The sequence below is a fragment of the Bombyx mori genome, chromosome 11 (assembly GCF_030269925.1).
Source record: "Bombyx mori chromosome 11, ASM3026992v2".
Lineage (NCBI taxonomy): Eukaryota > Metazoa > Arthropoda > Insecta > Lepidoptera > Bombycidae > Bombyx > Bombyx mori.
The window spans coordinates 19,517,506-19,538,192 of record NC_085117.1 but is presented as its reverse complement, the minus strand read 5'-3'; the positions used below and the strand labels follow the sequence as shown (position 1 = coordinate 19,538,192).

The 20,687-nt window shown below is 40.6% G+C and overlaps 1 protein-coding gene and 1 long non-coding RNA gene across 2 annotated transcripts in view; one reads left to right on the top strand and one right to left on the bottom strand.

Moving 5' to 3' along the window:
- LOC101742937 (uncharacterized) lies at positions 1-785 on the top strand. Its single transcript, XR_005245245.2, has 2 exons — positions 1-316; positions 503-785. It is a non-coding gene; the product is annotated as an uncharacterized LOC101742937 (long non-coding RNA).
- A 1,113-nt stretch (positions 786-1,898) lies between these two features.
- The window catches only part of LOC101743029 (cohesin subunit SA-2), a 31,008-nt gene continuing 12,219 nt past the window's right edge, over positions 1,899-20,687 (bottom strand). The window contains exons 8-21 of the mRNA XM_004927037.4: positions 18,338-18,469; positions 17,680-17,799; positions 17,121-17,279; positions 16,493-16,705; positions 14,314-14,478; positions 13,506-13,712; positions 12,882-13,050; positions 8,899-9,029; positions 8,367-8,537; positions 7,402-7,605; positions 6,626-6,770; positions 4,888-4,945; positions 2,973-3,233; positions 1,899-1,999 (exon numbers count right to left, since the gene is read on the bottom strand). Of these exons, the coding sequence (XP_004927094.2) occupies positions 1,963-1,999; positions 2,973-3,233; positions 4,888-4,945; positions 6,626-6,770; positions 7,402-7,605; positions 8,367-8,537; positions 8,899-9,029; positions 12,882-13,050; positions 13,506-13,712; positions 14,314-14,478; positions 16,493-16,705; positions 17,121-17,279; positions 17,680-17,799; positions 18,338-18,469 (2,172 nt within the window). The 3' untranslated portion in view covers positions 1,899-1,962. The remainder of the gene's footprint in view (positions 2,000-2,972; positions 3,234-4,887; positions 4,946-6,625; positions 6,771-7,401; positions 7,606-8,366; positions 8,538-8,898; positions 9,030-12,881; positions 13,051-13,505; positions 13,713-14,313; positions 14,479-16,492; positions 16,706-17,120; positions 17,280-17,679; positions 17,800-18,337; positions 18,470-20,687) is intronic.

The following is a 20,687-nucleotide window of genomic DNA, read 5'->3' as shown; positions in this document are numbered from 1 at the left end:
CTTGCCCACTCATACAAAAACAAAACTGAAATTCCTACTCAACAAACTTGGAAACTTTTTTGAGACTTACATCCGAGATGACATACATAAGTGACTTGACTTACCTACGTCAAGGGAAACAGAACTCATCACTAAAGTACTAAACAATCAATTGTTTACAGGAAATTTAACGTAACTAATGATGCTGTAAGGAGTCTAATGATGTCATCGTTAAATAAATAAACTCCAAAATATTATTTGCTTTAGAATTTACATAGGAAGCATGTTCAAATGTAATGCAGAGAAAAAATTAAGACGAAAAACTTTTGGAAAATCGGTAATGAAGATGACAAATATTTAGACATTTTAAGGCTTTGTTTGCTTATGTACTTAAACGTGTTTAGTCGAGTATAGATATAAAGAAGTTTGGTAATTTTCATCGAACTGGAGTTCACGTCCATTAGATATATAAAGAGAATAAAAAGTATAAAGATTAAAAAGGAAATAAAGAGTAATATTTCAGCTATGCGGCATTTAAGAGGGCAATAATGCGCTTCCACACAAATCCATCATTGTGAACGAATTTGCGACCAAAAAACTATTAGCAAATATCATCGAGCAACCAACTTCTTAGCCAGATATGACTGACTCCAGCAGCATTTTTTCTTTTTTTCAAAACTCAAATTACCACTTGGTAGCATCCGTTTTCAAAAATGTTTTGATGGGTGGATTCTCCGTTGGCGTAAGCATGTCGTTTCTAAGGAGCATACTTTAAGATTATAAAACAAATTTGGATTAATAACTAACATTTTGTGTATTATTGATTTTTTCCCGGTATTGTCAGAGCCCCATACCTTCGCAATGCCTATATACCTACTTCTATCACTAAGATATAAATTATTGCACCTTTCATAAAGGTGGCAGAAATGTCTAGAGAACTATAAATGAAATCGTTATTAAAATGAAACAAAGAAATTCCCACGTTACTTACAGATTCTTTCATACGGCCTACCTATCAACCAGTAAGCTTTAGGGGCTATTCTAGCTTCGCCGTGACTGATGAAGAACTCACGGGGTTCAGTCTGAAAGAGGTTGCTAACACTAGCCCTAGCAAGAGCTTGTGCTTCGCTGAATCTACCACCGGATCGGAATTGCAACGCACTGAGATCTGACCAGAAACTTCTATTTGATCATAACGCCTCAATCTTCCGTAAGAGTGCCGACTGCCGGATGGACGCCGCAATAAAGCGCTCTAGGAACCCGCATCCGATACCACTAACCTCACTAGAACTCCGGTACAAGGTGGACAAGCCGGAACAGAAAACCATTGAGACTTCGCCCTCACGTCTCGATACTGCCCTGAACACGTCATTACGGATCCTCTCGATCCACTAACGGTGCTTTTAGGTACCTCAAGCACCGGTCATCGTTCGCGTCGAACCCGTCGCTTGCGTGTGAATTAACCTATAGACACAGCCCATTGAGCTCCTCGTCGGATCTTCTCAGTGAGTCGCGTTTCCGATCCGGTGCTAGATCCTGCAAAGCACTGTTCCTGCTAGGGCTAGTGTTACCAACGCCTCTAGTTTGAGCCCCGTGAGCTCACACCTACACGCTAGGGGCACGTTGAAATGGCCTCCCAAAGCTATCAGCATGACTAGGAAAAGAAAAAAACCCGTTGCTCTTGACGTCACAAGGACGTGTCTTCAGGACTAGCTCTGACGGATTGCACCGGTACCTTCACATCAATCACGAGAACATGTTAATTATACACATTATAATACATACAAACCTTAACCCTCTTCCTCTCTCAACAGAGCTGGTTTTTGGTGTACCAGTACAGCACGAACAAACCCTGACTTCTCTAAAGCGTTCTTGCTAAATAATATTGTTAGGATTATATATAAGAACCAACTCAAAAATGAAAAACGTGTATGTACTTTATTACATAGAAAATATAAATAAAAAAACATATAAAAAAAATGTTTAAGATGTCGGCGTCGTCGACCCGCTTCCGACGCTCCTGCAAAGATATGTATATATTATAAAGTTCACCACACGTACAACATATATAAGAACGAAGTTGTTTTTCCCTACCTAATCATTGGAAGCCTAATAATTGAAGAAATGAGTGGATGAAGGGGATATGATACAATTTGTTAATTTTGAGAAAACGGGCTTAAACTTTTGTTAGGTAATTGTATTTTTTCTTCGTACATAACTCCTTCATCACATGTAATTTCTAAAAATAGCCTTTAAACCCGGGGTTTTAAGGTCTAATATGGTCTATAGGCACATAACACCTTCATTGAATGTAAGAACTCAAAAATTTTAAAAATTGTACTTAACACCTTCATCCACTCGTGTCTTCAATTACAAAGAAGAAGTCGTGGATAAGACGTCCGGTGCATTCGTCTTAAGCGATGCACCGGTGTTCGAATCCCGCAGGCGGGTACCAATTTTTCTAATGAAATACGTACTTAACAAATGTTCACGATTGACTTCCACGGTGAAGGAATAACATCGTGTAATAAAAATCAAACCCGCAATATTATAATTTGCGTAATTATTGGTGGTAGGACCTCTTGTGAGTCCGCGCGGGACGGTATCCTGCCTATTTCTGCCGTGAAGCAGTAATGTGTTTCGGTTTGAAGGGTGGGGCAGCCGTTGTAACTATACTGAGACCTTAGAACTTATATCTCAAGGTAGGTGGCGCATTTACGTCGTAGATGTCTATGGGCTCCAGTAACCACTTAACACCAGGTGGGCTGTGAGCTCATCCACTCATCTAAGCAATAAATAAATAAAACCTCTCGTGAATCCGCTTCGGTTTTAAGGGCGGAGCAACCGTTGTACTGTTAAAAGTGAGACCTTAGAACTCAAATTTCAAGGTGGGTGCCGGCATTTGCTTTGTAGATGTCTGTGGGCCCCAGTAACCTCTTAACATCAGCCGTGAGCTAGTCCACCCATCCAAGCAATAAAAAAAAAAGACTCACCCGAGCGTCAGTTGGCCCCCGCGCGTGCGAAACCTCTTGGAGACATTCGCCACGTCGGTCCCCTTGCGTTTTCTTCTCGGCGTTTCCTCCGAGGGACCGCTGACTGGTTCGGTGTCGGCCCGTCTGCTGTTCCCCGATGACGGGGTGGGGGACGTCGTGTCTATGGTGTAGGAAGGGGTGGACGGGGAGGGGGGGGCTCGTCGCTTGTTCGGGAGGGCGGCCCTGCGCCGGGTGACTGACAGACGGACGCGCCGCCGGCTCCTGTGGGTTATATTCAGCAAGCGTGCAACACGACTGCGTAAATGTTACGTACGCACTCACCACGTGCTTGCGATCGATTCCAGAATCTAGCAACGGATCGGAATAGCAACCCACTGAGAAGATTCAGTGAGAAAGTCAGTGGACTGTGTCTATGGGTTAATTTACTCGTCAAACCCGAGAACGATGACCGGTGCTTGGGGTACCTAAAAGCACCGTTAGTGAATCGGGAGGATCCGAAATGACGTGTTTTGGGCGACATCGACTGTTTATTTTTTTTCCAAGTGTCTGCTGCAAAGGCAGGTTATAAACGGTCCCCCGATTTTGCACGATATGATTTTCAGAAGATTTGTGCGGGTTCGAGGACGGTGACCGGTACGAGGACAACGACCGATCCACGATGTACGATCGTGTAACAACAAAGAGATCGTAAAGACAATAGAACAGCCGAAGGGTCTGTGCACACGGCACGTTTAGACCACCATCCAAAGAATACAAAATAATCCGTCGACCATTATCTATATAAATAGGCAAAAACAAAACAGTTAAGAACAATTTTCTCCTTTTGTATTGTTTAGTGGCTATTGACGAGCGTCAGTTAAAAAGAAATGTTTTTGTTTGTAGTGTCAATAATTATGAGCGAAGCGCCCATTGGGTGAACAGCGGTTGTATATAAAAACGCTTTGTTATCGTAACAATAACTATCGAATGTGGCGGGGAGGGGGGCGGGGGCAGGGGGTGTCGACGAACTAAACCTGACTGTTATACAGCCGACACAGTTAAGACACAACACATTCTACAATATTCCAACTTTATGACCAATAATAACAAACAAACCTGTTAATAGTTAATTAAAATACCAAAACAATTTACAAAATACATTTATTATTATCAAAATATAATATGTTGATACATTTCAATACGCAACAAGTCCTCAAACAGTTCACACACAGATATGGCTTTTTTTTTCTATTTCCTACTAAATAATTTATTAAAACAGACAACATTATACAATTCATTTATGTGTGCTGGCAACAACAACAAAAACCATTTGTTATATCTGTATGTATACTGTTCAAAATAACGACTTTATAACATAATTCAATAACTCTAACTACAATAACTAAGTTACACTACACAACTTGTACACACAATTGACGTCATTCTATAAAAGATACACTTCATATACGTACCATTAATAAAAATTGGCTCACATCCTTCCGATTACATAGAAAAATAAACCACAATAATTCCATTCAAAGTTCTTACAGCATTATTTTAGTCCTTAGTTTCTGATTACAACTATTCAGTGTTGTCACGCTGACGTTGAAATTTTTTAAGTTCGCTTGAAAAAGGCAAAAGTGTTTCTGAATAAATTATAAATTGAAATATTTTCCGGTACGAAAAAGGAAACAGTTATAATGGGAACCCACGCATACAAGCGGGCAACACTGCACTCTGCGATGCAAAGGGCGCAGTCACCCATTCATGCTAACTACAGCAACACTTTAAAGTAGAATTCGATAGTTGATCTGGCAACACAATATCAACGTGACGTCACAAAATCGTACTGCAATACTAGTCCCAGTTCGTTAAAAACAAATTTACATAAGATTACAACTACTACTCTAACTACGAGTGTCGAGTCTCGTCTCACCCTGGATGGTCACCGTCCGATTCTGCGTTCTCATCGCCTTCTTCGTCTTCGTTTTGACCTGGAATAACAAAATACAACGTTTCAAAGGAGAACAAAAAAAGTAAAGCTTTTAATATTATCAAATTGGTGGACCGGACCATAAATAATATCCATTAACAATTATATTGAAATACATAAGGTACATATGGTACGCGCGGAACTAGTTGGCCGCGCCTTAGGCCGGTTACAGTGCTCCACCGACCGTCTGTACGTATGTCAGTCGCGCTTGTCGTTTATATGAAAATTCATAAATCATTACAGTGCTGGACTGACCGTACGCACGCGTATATTGCTACGCACTGCGTACGAGGACCGTCGGTCTAGCGCGTCCGCATGCGTGCCGTCGGTCTACCGACGCGCTATGGAAACAAATGAACGCGTTCAGTGCTGCACCGATCGGTGGACCGACCGTACGGATGTGGGTATCATCATCAAAAAAAGCGATTTCGTATTGAACGTGGCCAAATATATCGACACCGAGCGCCTAATCACCGAAGTTCGTGAACCGCTCTGGGACAAAGGCCACGTGTTATATAAAGATCGTGATGGCAAGTTAAAGGCCTGGCAAGAAGTATGTGCTGATAATTCATCAAAACTTGATAGACATTCTGAAATAATTAAAAAAACTTGAATGTTCCTTAAACGTTTTCGAAAATAATAAGCAGCAATTAAGCTATTTGCAAACGCTTCCCTTTTGCGTACCGACTATACCAATTCGGTCAGATTGTTGGTCAGGAGAGCACTGAATGAAGCAAACTGACGATCGGTTAATGCGTACCGTCAGGACGGAACCTACGCACAGACGGTCGGTGGAGCACTGTAACCGGCCTTAGGTATGTGAGCGGTGGGACGGAGAGGCGGGGGCGCTTGCTGTCATCACTCCTATGAGATTTGATACTATGATGGACGAAACCATTATAAACTTACAAGATGATTCTGAATCAAGTTCAGAGTATTCAGAATCAAGTGATTCAGAGGATATGTCAGAGTAATTTCATATACTTAATTTGTTTTTGGTTTATTTTACTATTAATTACAATATAATTAGATAGGTACAATATAAACTTCTAAAAGTTCAAATGTTTTTAATTTATTTATTATTATATTTATTCATTTTTTTTTTATTTAGTCATCACTATCTAATCCCATATGCGTTACGAGCAGTATGTAGTTAGCCCGCCCCCTCACCCCTGTCCCCCCTAAGGCGCAGCCAAGTAGTTCCGCGAGCACTATAGTGGGCAATATTCAAAGACATGAGGTAGAGCTTTTTAATATAATCTGTATCGAGACACGTCATTACAGTAGATAAGCTGCGCTGGCCTTCTGTTGCTATGATAAGATTTTCTTCTATATATATAAAAATGAATTGCTGTTCGTTAGTCTCGCTGAAACTCGAGAACGGCTGGACCGATTTGGCTAATTTTGCTCTTGAATTATTTGTGGAAGTCCAGAGAAGGTTTAAAAGGTAGATAAATATGAAAATGCTCGGAATTGAATAAAAATAACAATTTTGTTTTTTCTTTGATGTGTCCCCCGTCGGACGGATTTCTTTTGTTTGTTTTAAGTTTATTTTCTACAAAAGTTTAGGTCTTTTATTTATCGATTGCGGCACTACGAAGTCTGCCGGGTCAGCTAGTGATAGATAAAAAATAGTTTTCAGTATTATAGATGTGATGAGGACAAAGAGCGTTGAGGGTACCGTGTCGTCCCCTCCGCGAGTAGTGCCTGCGCACGGGCGGCGGGCGCTCGTCCGGCGCGTCGGTGAGCAGCGCGCTGCGGTAGGCCGCCAGCGCCGTCCACTCCTCGCCCCACTGCAGCCCTTGCGGGATGCGAGACTCCAGGAACTGCACACGGAACACGGCGCGTGAGTCTCTTGCGAGTCCATACGGGTAGGTACCACCACCCCGCTCATTTCTGCCGTGAAGTAGTAATGCGTTTCGGTTTGAAGAGCGGGGCAGCCATTGTATACTGAGATCTTAGAATTTATATCTCAACGTGGGTGGCGCATCTACGTTGTAGATGTCTATGGGATTCAGCAACCACTTAACACCAGACGGGCTGTGAGCTTGTCCACCCATGTAAGCAATAATAAAAAAAAAAAAAATAATTAGGAATTATTCAAGATGATCCACTCATCTCCTTTTTATCATCGCGCCTCCCGCCATCGGAGCAGAGTTCATCCATATTATCTGGAGCCACTGCGGTCATCCACAGTGCGTTTCCAAAGATCTTTTTTGCCACGTACCATCCCGCTATGGAATGAACTCCCCTCCACAGTGTTTTTCGAGCGCTATGGACATGTCCTTCTTCAAACGAGGCTTGCGGAGAGTACTTTACGGTAGGCAGCGGCTCGGCTCTGCTCCTGGCATTACTGACGTCCATGAGCGACGGTGACCACTTACCATTAGGTGGGCCGTATGTATGCTCGCCTGCCTACAAAGGCAATAAAAAATAATAATAATAAATGGTCCTGACCTTGAGCACCTGTCGCTTGTCCTGGCGCAGCAGCTTGTTGGAGAACTCCCCGAGCGGCTCGAGGAACAGCAGGTTGGGCGGCGGCGCGTGCGGCGCGGGGTCGAGCGCGGCGAAGGCGATGCCGGCGCGGTGCAGCGCGGTCAGCGCCTCGCGGTTCTTCACCGCGTCCAGACCGAACATCACGGAGAAACGCTTCGCCAGCTCCTGGAACAACACTCGTCGTATCTCATCGGTATAACGGCTGGCCGAACAATAGGTATCTAAACTTTTGCTTTTTATTATTTGTCAATATTTTCAATTAAATATATTTGACCTGTATTTGTCCTCAAAAGTCGTCAGGGTTGTGTTTGTGTTGACTAGATATTATACTTAGTTTATAAATGAATGACATCGGTTGCAGCATGAGCTGCTCCATGCCACAGGTGAATTCTGAGGAAACGAATTCACTTTCCTAAAGAATAGCATAAAGTGACATAAATGCCACTGACGACTTCGATATTATATCATATATCCATATGACATCAATATTTATTTTTTAAATATTGAAATTAGTTCCTTAGATGTGTGTATATCGACGCTTAAAAGGCAAACGTGACTAAGCGACAATTCGTGAACTATACAGTAGACTAATTTAAAGTTGAAATACATGAAAAAAATTATATTTTAACGAATCTAGAGCTGTAGGATTGAAATGATTTTAATAGACCTATAAATATATATTTTTTGCGTATCGAATATGGTTATTGCCTATCGTTATCACTACATAGTACAAAACAAAATCGCTTTCTCTGTCCCTATGTACGCTTATTAAATCTTTAAAACAACACAACGGATTTTGATGCGTTTTTTTTAATAGATAGAGTGATTGAAGAGGAAGGTTTATATGTATAATAACATCCATTAAATAGTGGAGAAATCAATAATGTATAAAGCAGTTATTGTCGCTATGTGTACGCGTGTGGCACCTTGAGCTCGAGGAACTCCGGCAGCTGTCGGTGCGGGGTGGCGTGGCGGCGCAGCAGGTCGCGGAACAGCGCCTGCATGGCCAGCTCCATGGTGAGCGCGCAGTTCAGCTTGTTGATCTCGCGCGCCTTGCTCAGCGTCGCCTTGATTATGTCGCCGTAGTCGTTGTAGCACTGCGCAAAGAAGAGGACGAGGGTCAGTACTCTTGTGAAGTTAAGTGAGGGAGTGTCGTGCACTTGAGTGAGTCAGTGTCGCGTCCTTAAATGAAAGAGTGTCATCCACTTGAATAATGGAGTGTCGTGAACTTGAGCGAGAGACCGTCGTCCCTTGAGTGAGTCAGTATCGTGCGCTTGAAAGACAGACTGTCGTCCACTTGAGTTAGTGAATATCGTGCCCTTGAGTGAGCGCGTGTCGTCCACTTGAGTGAGTGAGTGTCGTGGACTTGAGCGAGGGAGTGTAGTGCACTTGAGCGAGGGAGTGTCGTGGACTTGAGTGAGGAAGCGTCGTGTACCTGAGTGAGGTAGTGTGATGTACCTTGATGTAGTGTTTGAAGACGTCCGCGGCGCGGCGTATGGGCGCCACGTTGTACACGATGAGCTTACAGTAGGCCGCCAGGAAGTTGCGGCGCTTGTGCAGTTCCTCTATGCGTCTCTCATCTTGACCATCTACAGTTCAAATTGAACCTTATCAGTTATGTTGTAATGCATATTTTTAAATTAGCAAAGTTACGTGATGTTTTTCGTTTTATTTTAAAATTTTATGTTATATTAAGAATTGGAGATTGATTTATTTTTATAAAAATAATAATCGCTAAACTAGATGAACTTGTAATTTTTTTTAATTAATGTACTACTGAAATGTAAAACAGAACCTTTATTATTTAAGGGAAAAAAAACTAATTAAAAAACCAAAAACCAACAATTTTTCGGAATGGTATTCCGAAAAATTGTGGTATTTTTCATAAGTAAACGTCTCATAGTTTCATCAAACGACATGAATTTGAAATCAATTGAAAACATCACGTAAATCTAAAATTCGAGTTGTCACCACAGAGCACGCAATAATTATTAATTTGGCAACACTCGTACTACACGGCTCGATTTCATGCATCTAACTACAAATTATGTACAAAGAAAAATAAGCTTTATAAACTTAGTTATAAGATAGGATATATTCATTAGTAGAAAAATTCGGAGCATCAGTCATAGAACAGTATGACAACTTATAGATCACAATTTGTAACATTTATTAAATATAATTTAAAGTAACATACATACGGAAAGTTTCGTGTATTTTTTTTTAGATTATCTGTATCGTAAAAAAGACCATAACCGTAGAAATGATAAAATAATATTAGTAATAATACGATAATTTATAATAAAACGCAAACAAATTCAAATTCACTGCCACAAAACATGCTAAGAAATAATCTGACACTTTTCGTGTTAATAAAACTAGACTCAATCCTACACAGAACACAAAATACGTAAATGTGGTTTCACAACGTTTTTGAAGAGAATTGATTCTTTATTCGTCACCATTTAATAATTTTCTTATAAACCGACTAAAATAAATTTAGTCACTACACGCGTAGTGTTTAATTAAAACATAGAAATGAATGGTTGTGTTTGTGTGATTTAAAAATAGTCGGTATAGAATTGAGTCGTATGAAGCGGGCACGACGAAATTTTCCCTTAGTAATGTTAGATGTGATATTGTTACAACAAAAACGAAAGCGTCCGCTCGTCGCTTACAGAGAAAAATATGCATTATATACGCGCAGCGGCGACCACCGACTCCGGCACGCGATCGACACACATTCTACTAGTTCGATAACGTTATCTAAAAGGAACCTTATTGACGTTGCAAAAAAGCTCAATTTTAACTGACAAAACATTTGGGAACAACAACTTCAATTTCAGAATTCGAAATATAATCGCGACAAACTGATCGTGCAGCGTATGCTGGCCATGGTGGGTGGGTCGCGTCATTACTAAGGTAAAATACGCCGTCGGAATGTGAACTAGTGCGAACGGATGTCGCTTACCGGCGCCGGAGTAGTCGCGGCCCGCGGACCGTCACATGCAACCAAACATACCGCACCGTTAGCCCGGGGCCCATAGCGTCCACTACAGCTTGTACCGCAGCGATACCAGACCCCTCCCCCTCCCCCCTCCCACTGTACCTACTAACCGAATGTCGAAACAATTCGAATCTGCGTCATTCCAAAATAGACGACCAAAACCCAGAAAACATGTTTTCGACGGCTCATTCTTTTTTAGAGGTAACTATTTTGAGGGACGTCAAATTTGAAAAGCCCCTCGAATCATATACGACCGTGTATAAATCATATTTCTGAGTCTGAGCATAAATATCGTACGCTGGACTGAACTTGAAAACTAGAATGAGCGTGGGGCATCCATGTTTCCATAATGTGACAAGTAATAAAAAAAAAGTCGGGTATCGCAGAGTACAATCTATAGTTTGGAAATTTTGGCGCCAAACGCCGGACCGCGATAGGACGCGGGGCGCGCGGCGTGGGATATCGATTGTAAATCTACACGAGATATATAAAACTAAATACGTGTCCGCGACAGACTAGCCGATTCGACTAAATCGATTCAACAACAAACTCGATTTAGCCTTAGATCAATTACCTTTACAAATGCATCTTAGATTGGATACAGGTAAATTTAAAAGTATTCCAACGATGTCAAATATAGCATGGTCAATTAAAAAAAAAAAATTCAATACGTATTCGTTTTATACACCTCAATAACAATATTAAAAATTTTCGGATTTCACCTTAATTTATCTATCGAGAAATGTCACGATTACTTAAAGAAAATGCGTATGTTTACAACCGACATCCTGGGCTTCAATACTGGACACTATAGACCACCGCTTCGCATCGTTTGCAAACCGTAATAATGCATATTTTTTCTCATTGTCACTTTTGATTACAATTAGTAGTGACGGTACAAAATGTAAATGCGACCATGAACTTTTTGTGATGAGCTATAATGTTAATTATTAAAAGTGAATGATCGTATTTTCGTTCGTTCGGATATATTCGGTTGGATACGAAAAAAACGTACAGATACGAAAAAAAAAAAAAAAACATTGCGCCAAAATCATCATTGACCAGAGACAACAAAACCTCTTGAAACCCATAACAAACAAAAAACATATAAAGCCCAAGTATTTTCGATGAGCATCTGACAACATTGCGTGATGAGCGCTTAAGACAAGATGGAAATATTCTGATCACGTGTAGAACAAATATATAATAAATCAAAACATAGGTTTCAAGGTCGCCGCTATAAAACTTGACTGTAGACCTTAGTTCTTAGTGGTGGTAGGATCTGCCTATTTCTGCCGTGAAGCAGTAATGCGTTTCGGTTAGAACTAATATTATCTCAAGGTGGATGGCGGCATTTACGTTGTAGAAGTCTATGGGTCCCGGTAACCACTTAACACCAAGTGGGCCGTGAGCTCGCCCATATATGCAATAAAAATAAATAAATAAAACCGTCATCTAGCATTCCACATGTGGCAACTTTACAACATCGTAGTCCGTTGGGAGAGCCTAGTCGCCTTATCTATCTAATTCTATACTAATACGTATTAGTATCTATACTAATCACGAACAAAATACAATTACAAAATTATAACTCAGACAACGCCGGCTTTGATTGCTATAACAAACACTATAGTGTGTTTGCCGGATCATAACGGATCCAAAAATCGTTTGATAGTTAATGGAGGAGAAGCACCACAAGCAACTCTTTAATCCCGGGAAAAATGAACGCGTTCCACTAATTCGAAATACAAATTAAACGCGAGTGAAACCACGGGGTGTGTCTATCAGTAAAATAAATTTAACTATTATTATTTATATTATTTAGGTACGATAACGTTATTATCACCACCGTCGGAACCGACATGAGTGTGACACACTGACAATTGTGAAACAAATCCCGCTCTCACTGCAAAAGCTACGTCGACACCCGGCGGCGGACGCACAGACAACTCCCTCGGTTTCTATTTACGTGTATTTCACGTTAATGTTGCCACTTCACTTTTAGTACTTGCACAAAATAAACTATTTACTAAGGTATAATTGATTTTGCTTCGATCGGATACCACAAACATTTGACGGACACGCCAAGTGAAGTGCCAACATTTGCGTTAATTTTTTACATTCATATCATTCATCTTCATATTTATACAATACGACAAACATTCAATGTTGATGGTACAATTAATTAACGAGACGGATCAAATATAAATTTTATTTAGAATTTTAGAAGAATAGCTGTGTAATTATGCAAGTATTACTTTTTGATTTCCAATTAATGAACGAATGAATGAATGAAAATTTTAAGTTGTAATCACAGATTACGAATTTAAACGTTCGAAACATGGACCTAATGGTTAATGAAATTAAACATAAAAACATCTATTATACACATGTGTGATAATGAATGAAATAATGAATTAAAATTGATACATACCGTAATTGTGTTGTACAAACACGAATTCCTGTATGAAGTCGTTGAGCAAGTCGCACAGGTCGTTGTCGGGCTGGTACACCAGCTGCTTCATGGACGGCTCGTTGGGGTGGTGCAGCGTGTGCAGGTGCTCCGCGAAGAATATCAGCAGGTCGCAGATGCTCGTGTAGGCCTGCGGGGACAGTCGACGGTGTCAATTGCGTACGCGTGACCCGCAGTGGTGCAGTACATATAACGCAGTCACTACACATTATCTACTTGTGTCGTGGCGTGCAACCTGTTTGACAGGACATAAGACCTACAACGACTAGACGCAGATTAAGACAGACATTTGACAAGAATTCAAAAATAAAAAGAGAGAAATGGAACGAGGGCATACGTGACTAGCGGCAGGCAGTACATTTTTTGACTTCCTAAAAGACGGACAAGAACGAGACGACAAGGAACGAACCGACCGTTCTCATATACTTATAAAATAGTCGACAAAAGAACGAACCGACTGTTCAAGTGATCCTTCGACCGTTCAACTTGTTTTTGAAAAGTTTAGAAAAGAAGCACCACTCAAAATACATTTTGAGTGAGGTAGTATTGAACTACTGGTTGCCTGATGGTCTGCCGAGTTATTACCTCCTCCTTGAGCTCCGGCGTGGTCCCGTTGACGACGATGTCCGTGCACAGAGCGCAGTAGGCGCGCAGCCGGTCCCGCAGCGCCGCCGCGCCCCCCGCTCCCCCCGCGCCACCCCCCGCGCCGCCCGCACCCCCCGCGCGCTCCTCCAGCGCGTGCAGCGACCACAGCACGGAGTAGAACAGCGCGCGCACCACGTACACCAGGGCCTGACGGAAGGTTATCAATTTGCATAATCTATATATTAATACGTGAAGCAGAAACTTTGTACCCCTTTTAACGAAAATTGCGCGGACGGAGGAGTATGAAATCTCCCACACTTATAGAGAATATAAAGAAGGAGTGTAGAATGCTAATTTTTTATCTTTATTTTGCATAAACGTTACATTAAATCAATAAAAAAAACATTACACACGCTACCACATATTTGACACACACACACATGCATACTATTTGTTTATTGTCAAACTTTTCTTATTGCTGTATAGTCTGTGGTCAAATTGAGAATAAATTATGGTTTGTCTTTATTCACATTTGTCTAAAGTGTAGTCTTGGCGAAATCTGTCATTATAAAAGTATAATAGTCTTTGGCAATAGAATCATAATAGTGTACAAGCTTATAATTTCAATTAGTTATAGTCGAATTTCGACTACCGGGGGACCACTAGTTATTATAAAAATCGTTGCGTGTCATAATGACGCGAGAGTATACCAATTATGAGTTAAAAGAAATGTCCTTCCAATAAATCAATGAATTTTGTTGAGAAATGGGCAGCAGGTGCCGGAATACATCTGTTCAAAACGAAGTACCTGTGACGGCATCTGTGTTTCATTCTGCTTCAAGCACTTGGGTAGGTCTTCAAACAGCGAGTCCCAGATATTGGTGTCGTTCAGATTGTGACACATGTACATTATGGAAACTTTCCGCAGGGAATTTATCACGTTGAACACTTCATCTGCATCCGGTGTTTCACCCTGTTCATGATATTAAATTATCTTTTTGAAAAAACAATCTAGTTGATGGACCCGTGATTACTTCGCTACAGAATTGAGCAAGACGGTTGGACGAGCACGCCTGGCTTTCAAGATGTGCTGTGTGACGTTAAAAATTACATAAGGGTCGTTTTCAAATTTGGGGCCAAAACTGAGTTATTTGATTTAATTCTCATAACCTTAATGTTACCGTAATTATAAGTACAGTAAATTAGTTGTCATGACAACAGGCTATAACTGTATATTATTATATATGGTTCTATAACTACATAGATATTCGTAAACCCTGTTAAATTAGGAGTTATACATTAAAAACTACCCCAAATCTCATTCGTATCGCTGGTTCGAAATTCAAATTCTAACTTGTTTGCTATTTTTCTAGTAATGTGTGCTGAAATTTGGCAATTTTATTTAACCAGTATATAATACAATAATAAATGAAAACTAACTAGATATTAGAACACTAATAAAAACAAAAGAAGTACGATTTCTAAGTTTTAAAAAAAGTTCCTATTTAAATTGTCATCTGTGTTGACGTTCTCAAATGCGTAAAATGAAAAATATCAATGAATATTTTGACTTGATTGTGATGAAGCATTATTTATTCAGAACACGCCTAAATACAAAGAAATGCAAAATTAGCGAATGTTTAAATTCATGAAATCATTAGTTTTTTGGCCGTAAAATTGCAAACGACCCATAATCGTAATTTTGTATATAGTTTTATATCTCTATATACAACATGTAACATAATTAACGCACACCCTGAAAGTAATTTGTTCAGAATTGGAATCTGGATCGATTTTGATTGTTTTTTATGTACCAAATTTTTTTTCTAAAATTTAGTTAAAACTAAGTAAATTACAGTCACCCTACACAGCTAGCTAAACAATTCATAAAAACGAAAATGGAACGTAAGTCAGGGTATTAAGACTTTTTAAAATGAAATATCTAATTAGTAAAAAAAAATTTATTTAATTAAATAAATCTGATACTTATTTCAAGGCTAATAGTCTATTACAAAATAAAATACCTACGCACACAATACCAACAGCGACCGCCGGCACACAACAACACTACAATACATAAAAGAAAACCACGTAATACAAAAATAATTACTATCCCTTTCTTTCGTCGGCTTAATATTCTTACAATAAACGGCAGGCTAATCCCGATGCGACGCGGTTGCGTCGCGTCGGCGGTGATCAAAGAAAAATCTAAACAACGAAGTCAACAAAATATTTTTGACAAGTCAGTCACGCCGCGTCCACCTTATCGATAAGAGGTCAAGTGATAGTGCAAATAAAATATCTCCCGTATTTCGCTATGTCTTTTCGGTCAGTGACCTCCTAGATCAGCTGATTTGACGCCTCTCGACTTTTTTTTGTGGGGGCGAATTAAATCACTAGTTTATAACACACAGACAATAAGTGCCGAAGAACTAAAGAATAAGATAATAACCGCCTTTGATAAAGTGAAAAGTGACATTGCAGTATTATCTAAAATAAAACAACAAATACGAAAACGGTCATTAAAGTGCATTGAACAAGCGGCGCGGCGAGTAGGTGTCTGTGTGTGCGTGCGCAGCGGAGTGTGAATCGGTGACCATTTTATTTCCACGAAATTGGAATAACTAATTTCACAAATAATCAATGTTAACGCACATATAAATAATATTTGGTGTATGCATAGCGTTTATACTATTAAAGTCTAATTGGGGTGTTTGAGGGTGTGCGTTAAATATGTTACATGTTGTATAAAAATGAATTGCTGTTCGTTAGTCTCGCTAAAACTCGAGAACGGCTGGACAGATTATTCGTGGAAGTCCAGGGAAGGTTTAAAAGGTGAGAAAATATAAAAAAGCTCGAAATTATATAAAAACAAACAATTTTGTTTTTCCTTTGATGTGTCCCCTTGATGTGTCTTTTATTTATCGATTAAGGCACTACGAAGTCTGCTGAGTCAGCTAGTAAATAATAATAATAATCGCAATGACCCCTTCGATGAGGCTCCTGTAGTCGTCGATGGCCTCCTTGTATCGGTTGACGCAGGCGTCGGTGATGGTGGCGCGCGCGACGTTGCAGCGCGTGTACACGGAGCAGCCCTCGCTGCACAGGAACTCCAGCGTGCGCCCGCACGTCTCCAGCACCTCCGCCTCCGTCTGCACGCTCACGATGTCGCGCAGCTTGTTCAGCAGCAGGGTTAGGTTCTGCAGATATTCAATTATAATTTAATAAAGCGCGAAGGAACTTCAGCAGTTTGCGATTACCAAAACCGTATAGTGCTCAAGAATTATGACCTAAAAATTTTTTTACTAACATCTGAAATAGAATACTGTAATCGAAAAATCTATGTTTATATTTCTTATATTGATTATAAGAACTAAATTGCGATTGAAGGGATTCGAAATTTGTAGGTTTTTTGGAGGACCAGCTCACACCTGGTGTTAAGTAAAGTCCGCCACCCACCTTGAGATATAAGTTCTAAGGTCTCAGTATAGTTACAACGGCTACCCCGCCCTTCAAACCGAAACGCATTACTGCTTCACGGCAGAAATAGGCAACGAATAGGCTACGACAACGAGGTCTTGATCTATGTACGCGTCATAGCTGATGGATACTGACCCCTTCCTGCCGTTGCGTCGTGTAGATCTCCAGGTCGAAGTACTGCGGGATGGACACCAGGTTGGTGAGCTTCTCCGGGTCCGCACCGAACTTGTCCAGCAGGGCCGGCAGGGTCACAATGAAGTGTGCTGTCATTTTAGCTCGGTCGTCGCTTACAACCTGTCGATTTGTTATATAAAAACCACACGTTGTATTTAGCTAACCATATAATTTCTGCAAAAGCTTTCAATGTGAATTTCTGTCCTTCTTCAAACGAGGCTAGTGTTGAGTATTAAGCGGTAGACAGCGGCTTGGCTCTGCCCCTGGCATTGCTGAAGTCCATGAGCGACGGTAACCACTCACCATCAGGTGGGTCGTGTGCTCGTCGGCCTACAAGGGCAATAAAAAAAAAGTGATGTAAAATCACATTACAGAAATTTAATAACACCCCCTTTTAATACTGGTGATAAAATTAAAATCAAGGCCAAAGACATTCTTGTATAGAGGGTTTTAGTTAGTCTTGTATACATGTTGACTGTTTGTGAACAAGTGGATGCGGGACAGATAAAGAGTAAGTAACCTTGGCCTGATCCTTGGAGAGCGCGACGTGCTGCTTGCGCGAGGGCTGGCGGCCCACGGGCGGCTCCCCGGTGGACGCCTGCCGCACGCAGCACACCAGCAGCTCAATCAGCGACGACTCCTGACATATATATAGCTTGTTATCATCCGTGGTCTTATTGCAACGACGAGGTTGGGAGATCATAATAATAATAATCATCATTTTAAACGGTAGGCAGCGGCTTGGCTCTGCCCCTGGCATTGCTGACGTCCATGAGCGACGGTAACCACTCACCATCAGGTGGGCCGTATGCATGTCTGGCTACAGGGCAATAAAAAAAAAACTGTCCAACCTTACATATTACATAATAAGTAAGAATTATTTTTAAAATAACAGTATAACTGAATTTAAAGCCTGACATAAACAATATGTAGAAGCTGTATTTTATAAAGCTTTCTTCACTGTATTGCTACCATGTACTGACACTGACTGTACACAATAGTAAATACCAGTAAGGGATCGCAGTAGCCAATATAATACTCTGTAAGACTGCTTTGTCCATTCTCCAATGACTTCTTAAGTTGTCCTTTTACAATTACATGTTATTACTTTCTTTTACATTTAAATTCTGAAATCGATGTCTATGTTTAACATGCAAATAGATATTGTATTCATTTACCTGTCTATTATCCAGTGCCTCTTCCCCAGGACCAGCTTCTTCGAGCAGTAGGTCAGTCATACACTCCCAATCCTTCATCATGGGATTTGATTCAATCAATGAATCCACTAAATAAGCACCATGTTCATGCAACTGTAATTATAATACACATTTCTTATTTTTAATTGTTATGATTAAAAACAATACATTGATGTGCCTTTGGAAAACATACAGCATTGTATTATGAAGAAGCAGTGTGTACTTAGCTTAGATTCCTTGTCTATGTCCAACCATAGACCGTCAATTTAGTTCCATCTTTAGCCGCTAGGTGCTGCCAGCAAGTATAAAGGGAGCGCAGCCATCTTTGATCTACATAGCGTTGTGTACTTTCGTACTGTGAAGTCGCAAGTCCACAAATATTTATTCGACTTCTTATTAATTGCAAAAAATATTTATTTTGTGTTTCTATGAGTGTTATTTTGCAATCATTACGAGTATTATTTACCAATCCTATCATCAGACGCCATGAATCACGCGTCATCTGTTGGAGGTGATGTTGAGTCAAGCTCCATAATTTCCGAGAGGGAAGATGTCCAGGCGAGACGCGATGGAGACGCCTCGCGTTCGAACAGCTCGTCAAGCGAAAAAGAACAAAAGGAGTCTCTGCGTAAGAAACGACGGGATTCAAAGGTAACGGTCGATCTTCGAATCGGCTCGTTATCCCACCAGGTCAGTGACGTTGTAAATCTAATAATGCATCAACTGTGTGTAACAATTGATAATGCATCAACTGTGTGTAACAATTGAATGTAACGAAAAATGTTGTAAACAAATTGATCTCGTCAATACGGAAATTTTGACAAAAACACAACAGATTTAAACTAATAATCTTTGTAACATAATTACTGAAAACTTTGACAAATCGTCTCCGTCGTACAAGTTACCCGTAAAAAGCGTTTTAAATTGTATACGGAAAAAAGGGCCGTATGTATAGAAATAACACGTCAAAGTTTAATTTCCGTGGTCTCTAACAAAGTATCCTGTTGCCAACGCACCACTCATTGAGGAATTTTTGTTTGATAATAGTAAATTGAAATCTATTCAGTCCCTCGGAGGGCTACAATCCTGTTTGTCACGATCTCGTACAAAAGGTAAGCCAAACATTATAAACAATCATAGTCTGTAACATCTGGCACAATCCAGAGGGGGGCAATTGAAGACACCGACGGGAGGCACTGAGTGCCACCAAAATTGTAATAATTTGTAAACCATGTATGGTTACCAAATACAGTAAAAAAAAAAAAAAAAAAAAAAACTACCCTTTTTCTGCGGAAGAAAAGCGACGGATCAATGCGTCCAATTTTGGATCTTCGAGAGTTGAACAAGGTCGTAAAGATAAAACACCTAGCTGTTTTCGGACACCTAGGTACCAACCAAACTTTCTCCACCCAGGGGACTGGATGATAGAATTGAACATTTCTCAGGAATATTTTTCTAGTATCAGTCGCAAAATTTCGTCGATACTTCTTGAGGATCAGTACCAAGGTACCAGTATCAGTACCTCCAGGAAGGAATCGGTACCTTCTTATGAGTTAGTATGAAATGACATGCCTACCCTTCGGTCTGGCTTCAGAGCCACACCTTTTTGCTTCTATAACATGCGGGTCGCAGAGACCTTGCGTGCAAAGGGAACTCGAGTGCTAGTGTCTACTAGACGACTTCCTTTTTGGTCGACCAAGACAAATCCAAGTTGAAACTTCAGGCTGCAGAAGCTGTGAAGCTTTTGGATTAACCTTTTTTGCTTCCATAACATGCTGGGTCGCAGAGACCTTGCGTGCAAAAGGAACTCGAGTGCTAGTCTACCTAGACGACTTCCTTTTGGTCGACCAAAACAAATCCAAGTTGAAACTTCAGGCTGCAGAAGCTGTGAAGGTTTTGGATTATCTGGGCTGGCATGTCAATTTCCATTATATAGGGTGCTCGGTCGCTCGGTCGCGGAGATATTGCGTGCAAAGTAGAGTGCTAGCTTACCTACACGACTTAATCTTGTTTCACCAAGACAAATAAACGTTTTTGTTCCCATAGCATGCTCGGTCGCGGAGACCTTGCGTACATAGGGAAGTCAAATGTTAACGTACCTACGCGACTTTCTCTTGGTCCTTGAAGACAAATACACCTTTTTGCTTCCACAGCATGCTCGGTCGCGGAGGCATTGCGTGCAAAATCGAAGTGCTAGCTTACTTACACGACAGGATCTTGTTTCACCAAGACAAATAAACGTATTTGCTCCCATAGCATGCTCGGTCGCGAAGACCTTACGTACATAGGGAAGTCAAATGTTAACCTACCTACGCGACTTTTTCTTGGTCCA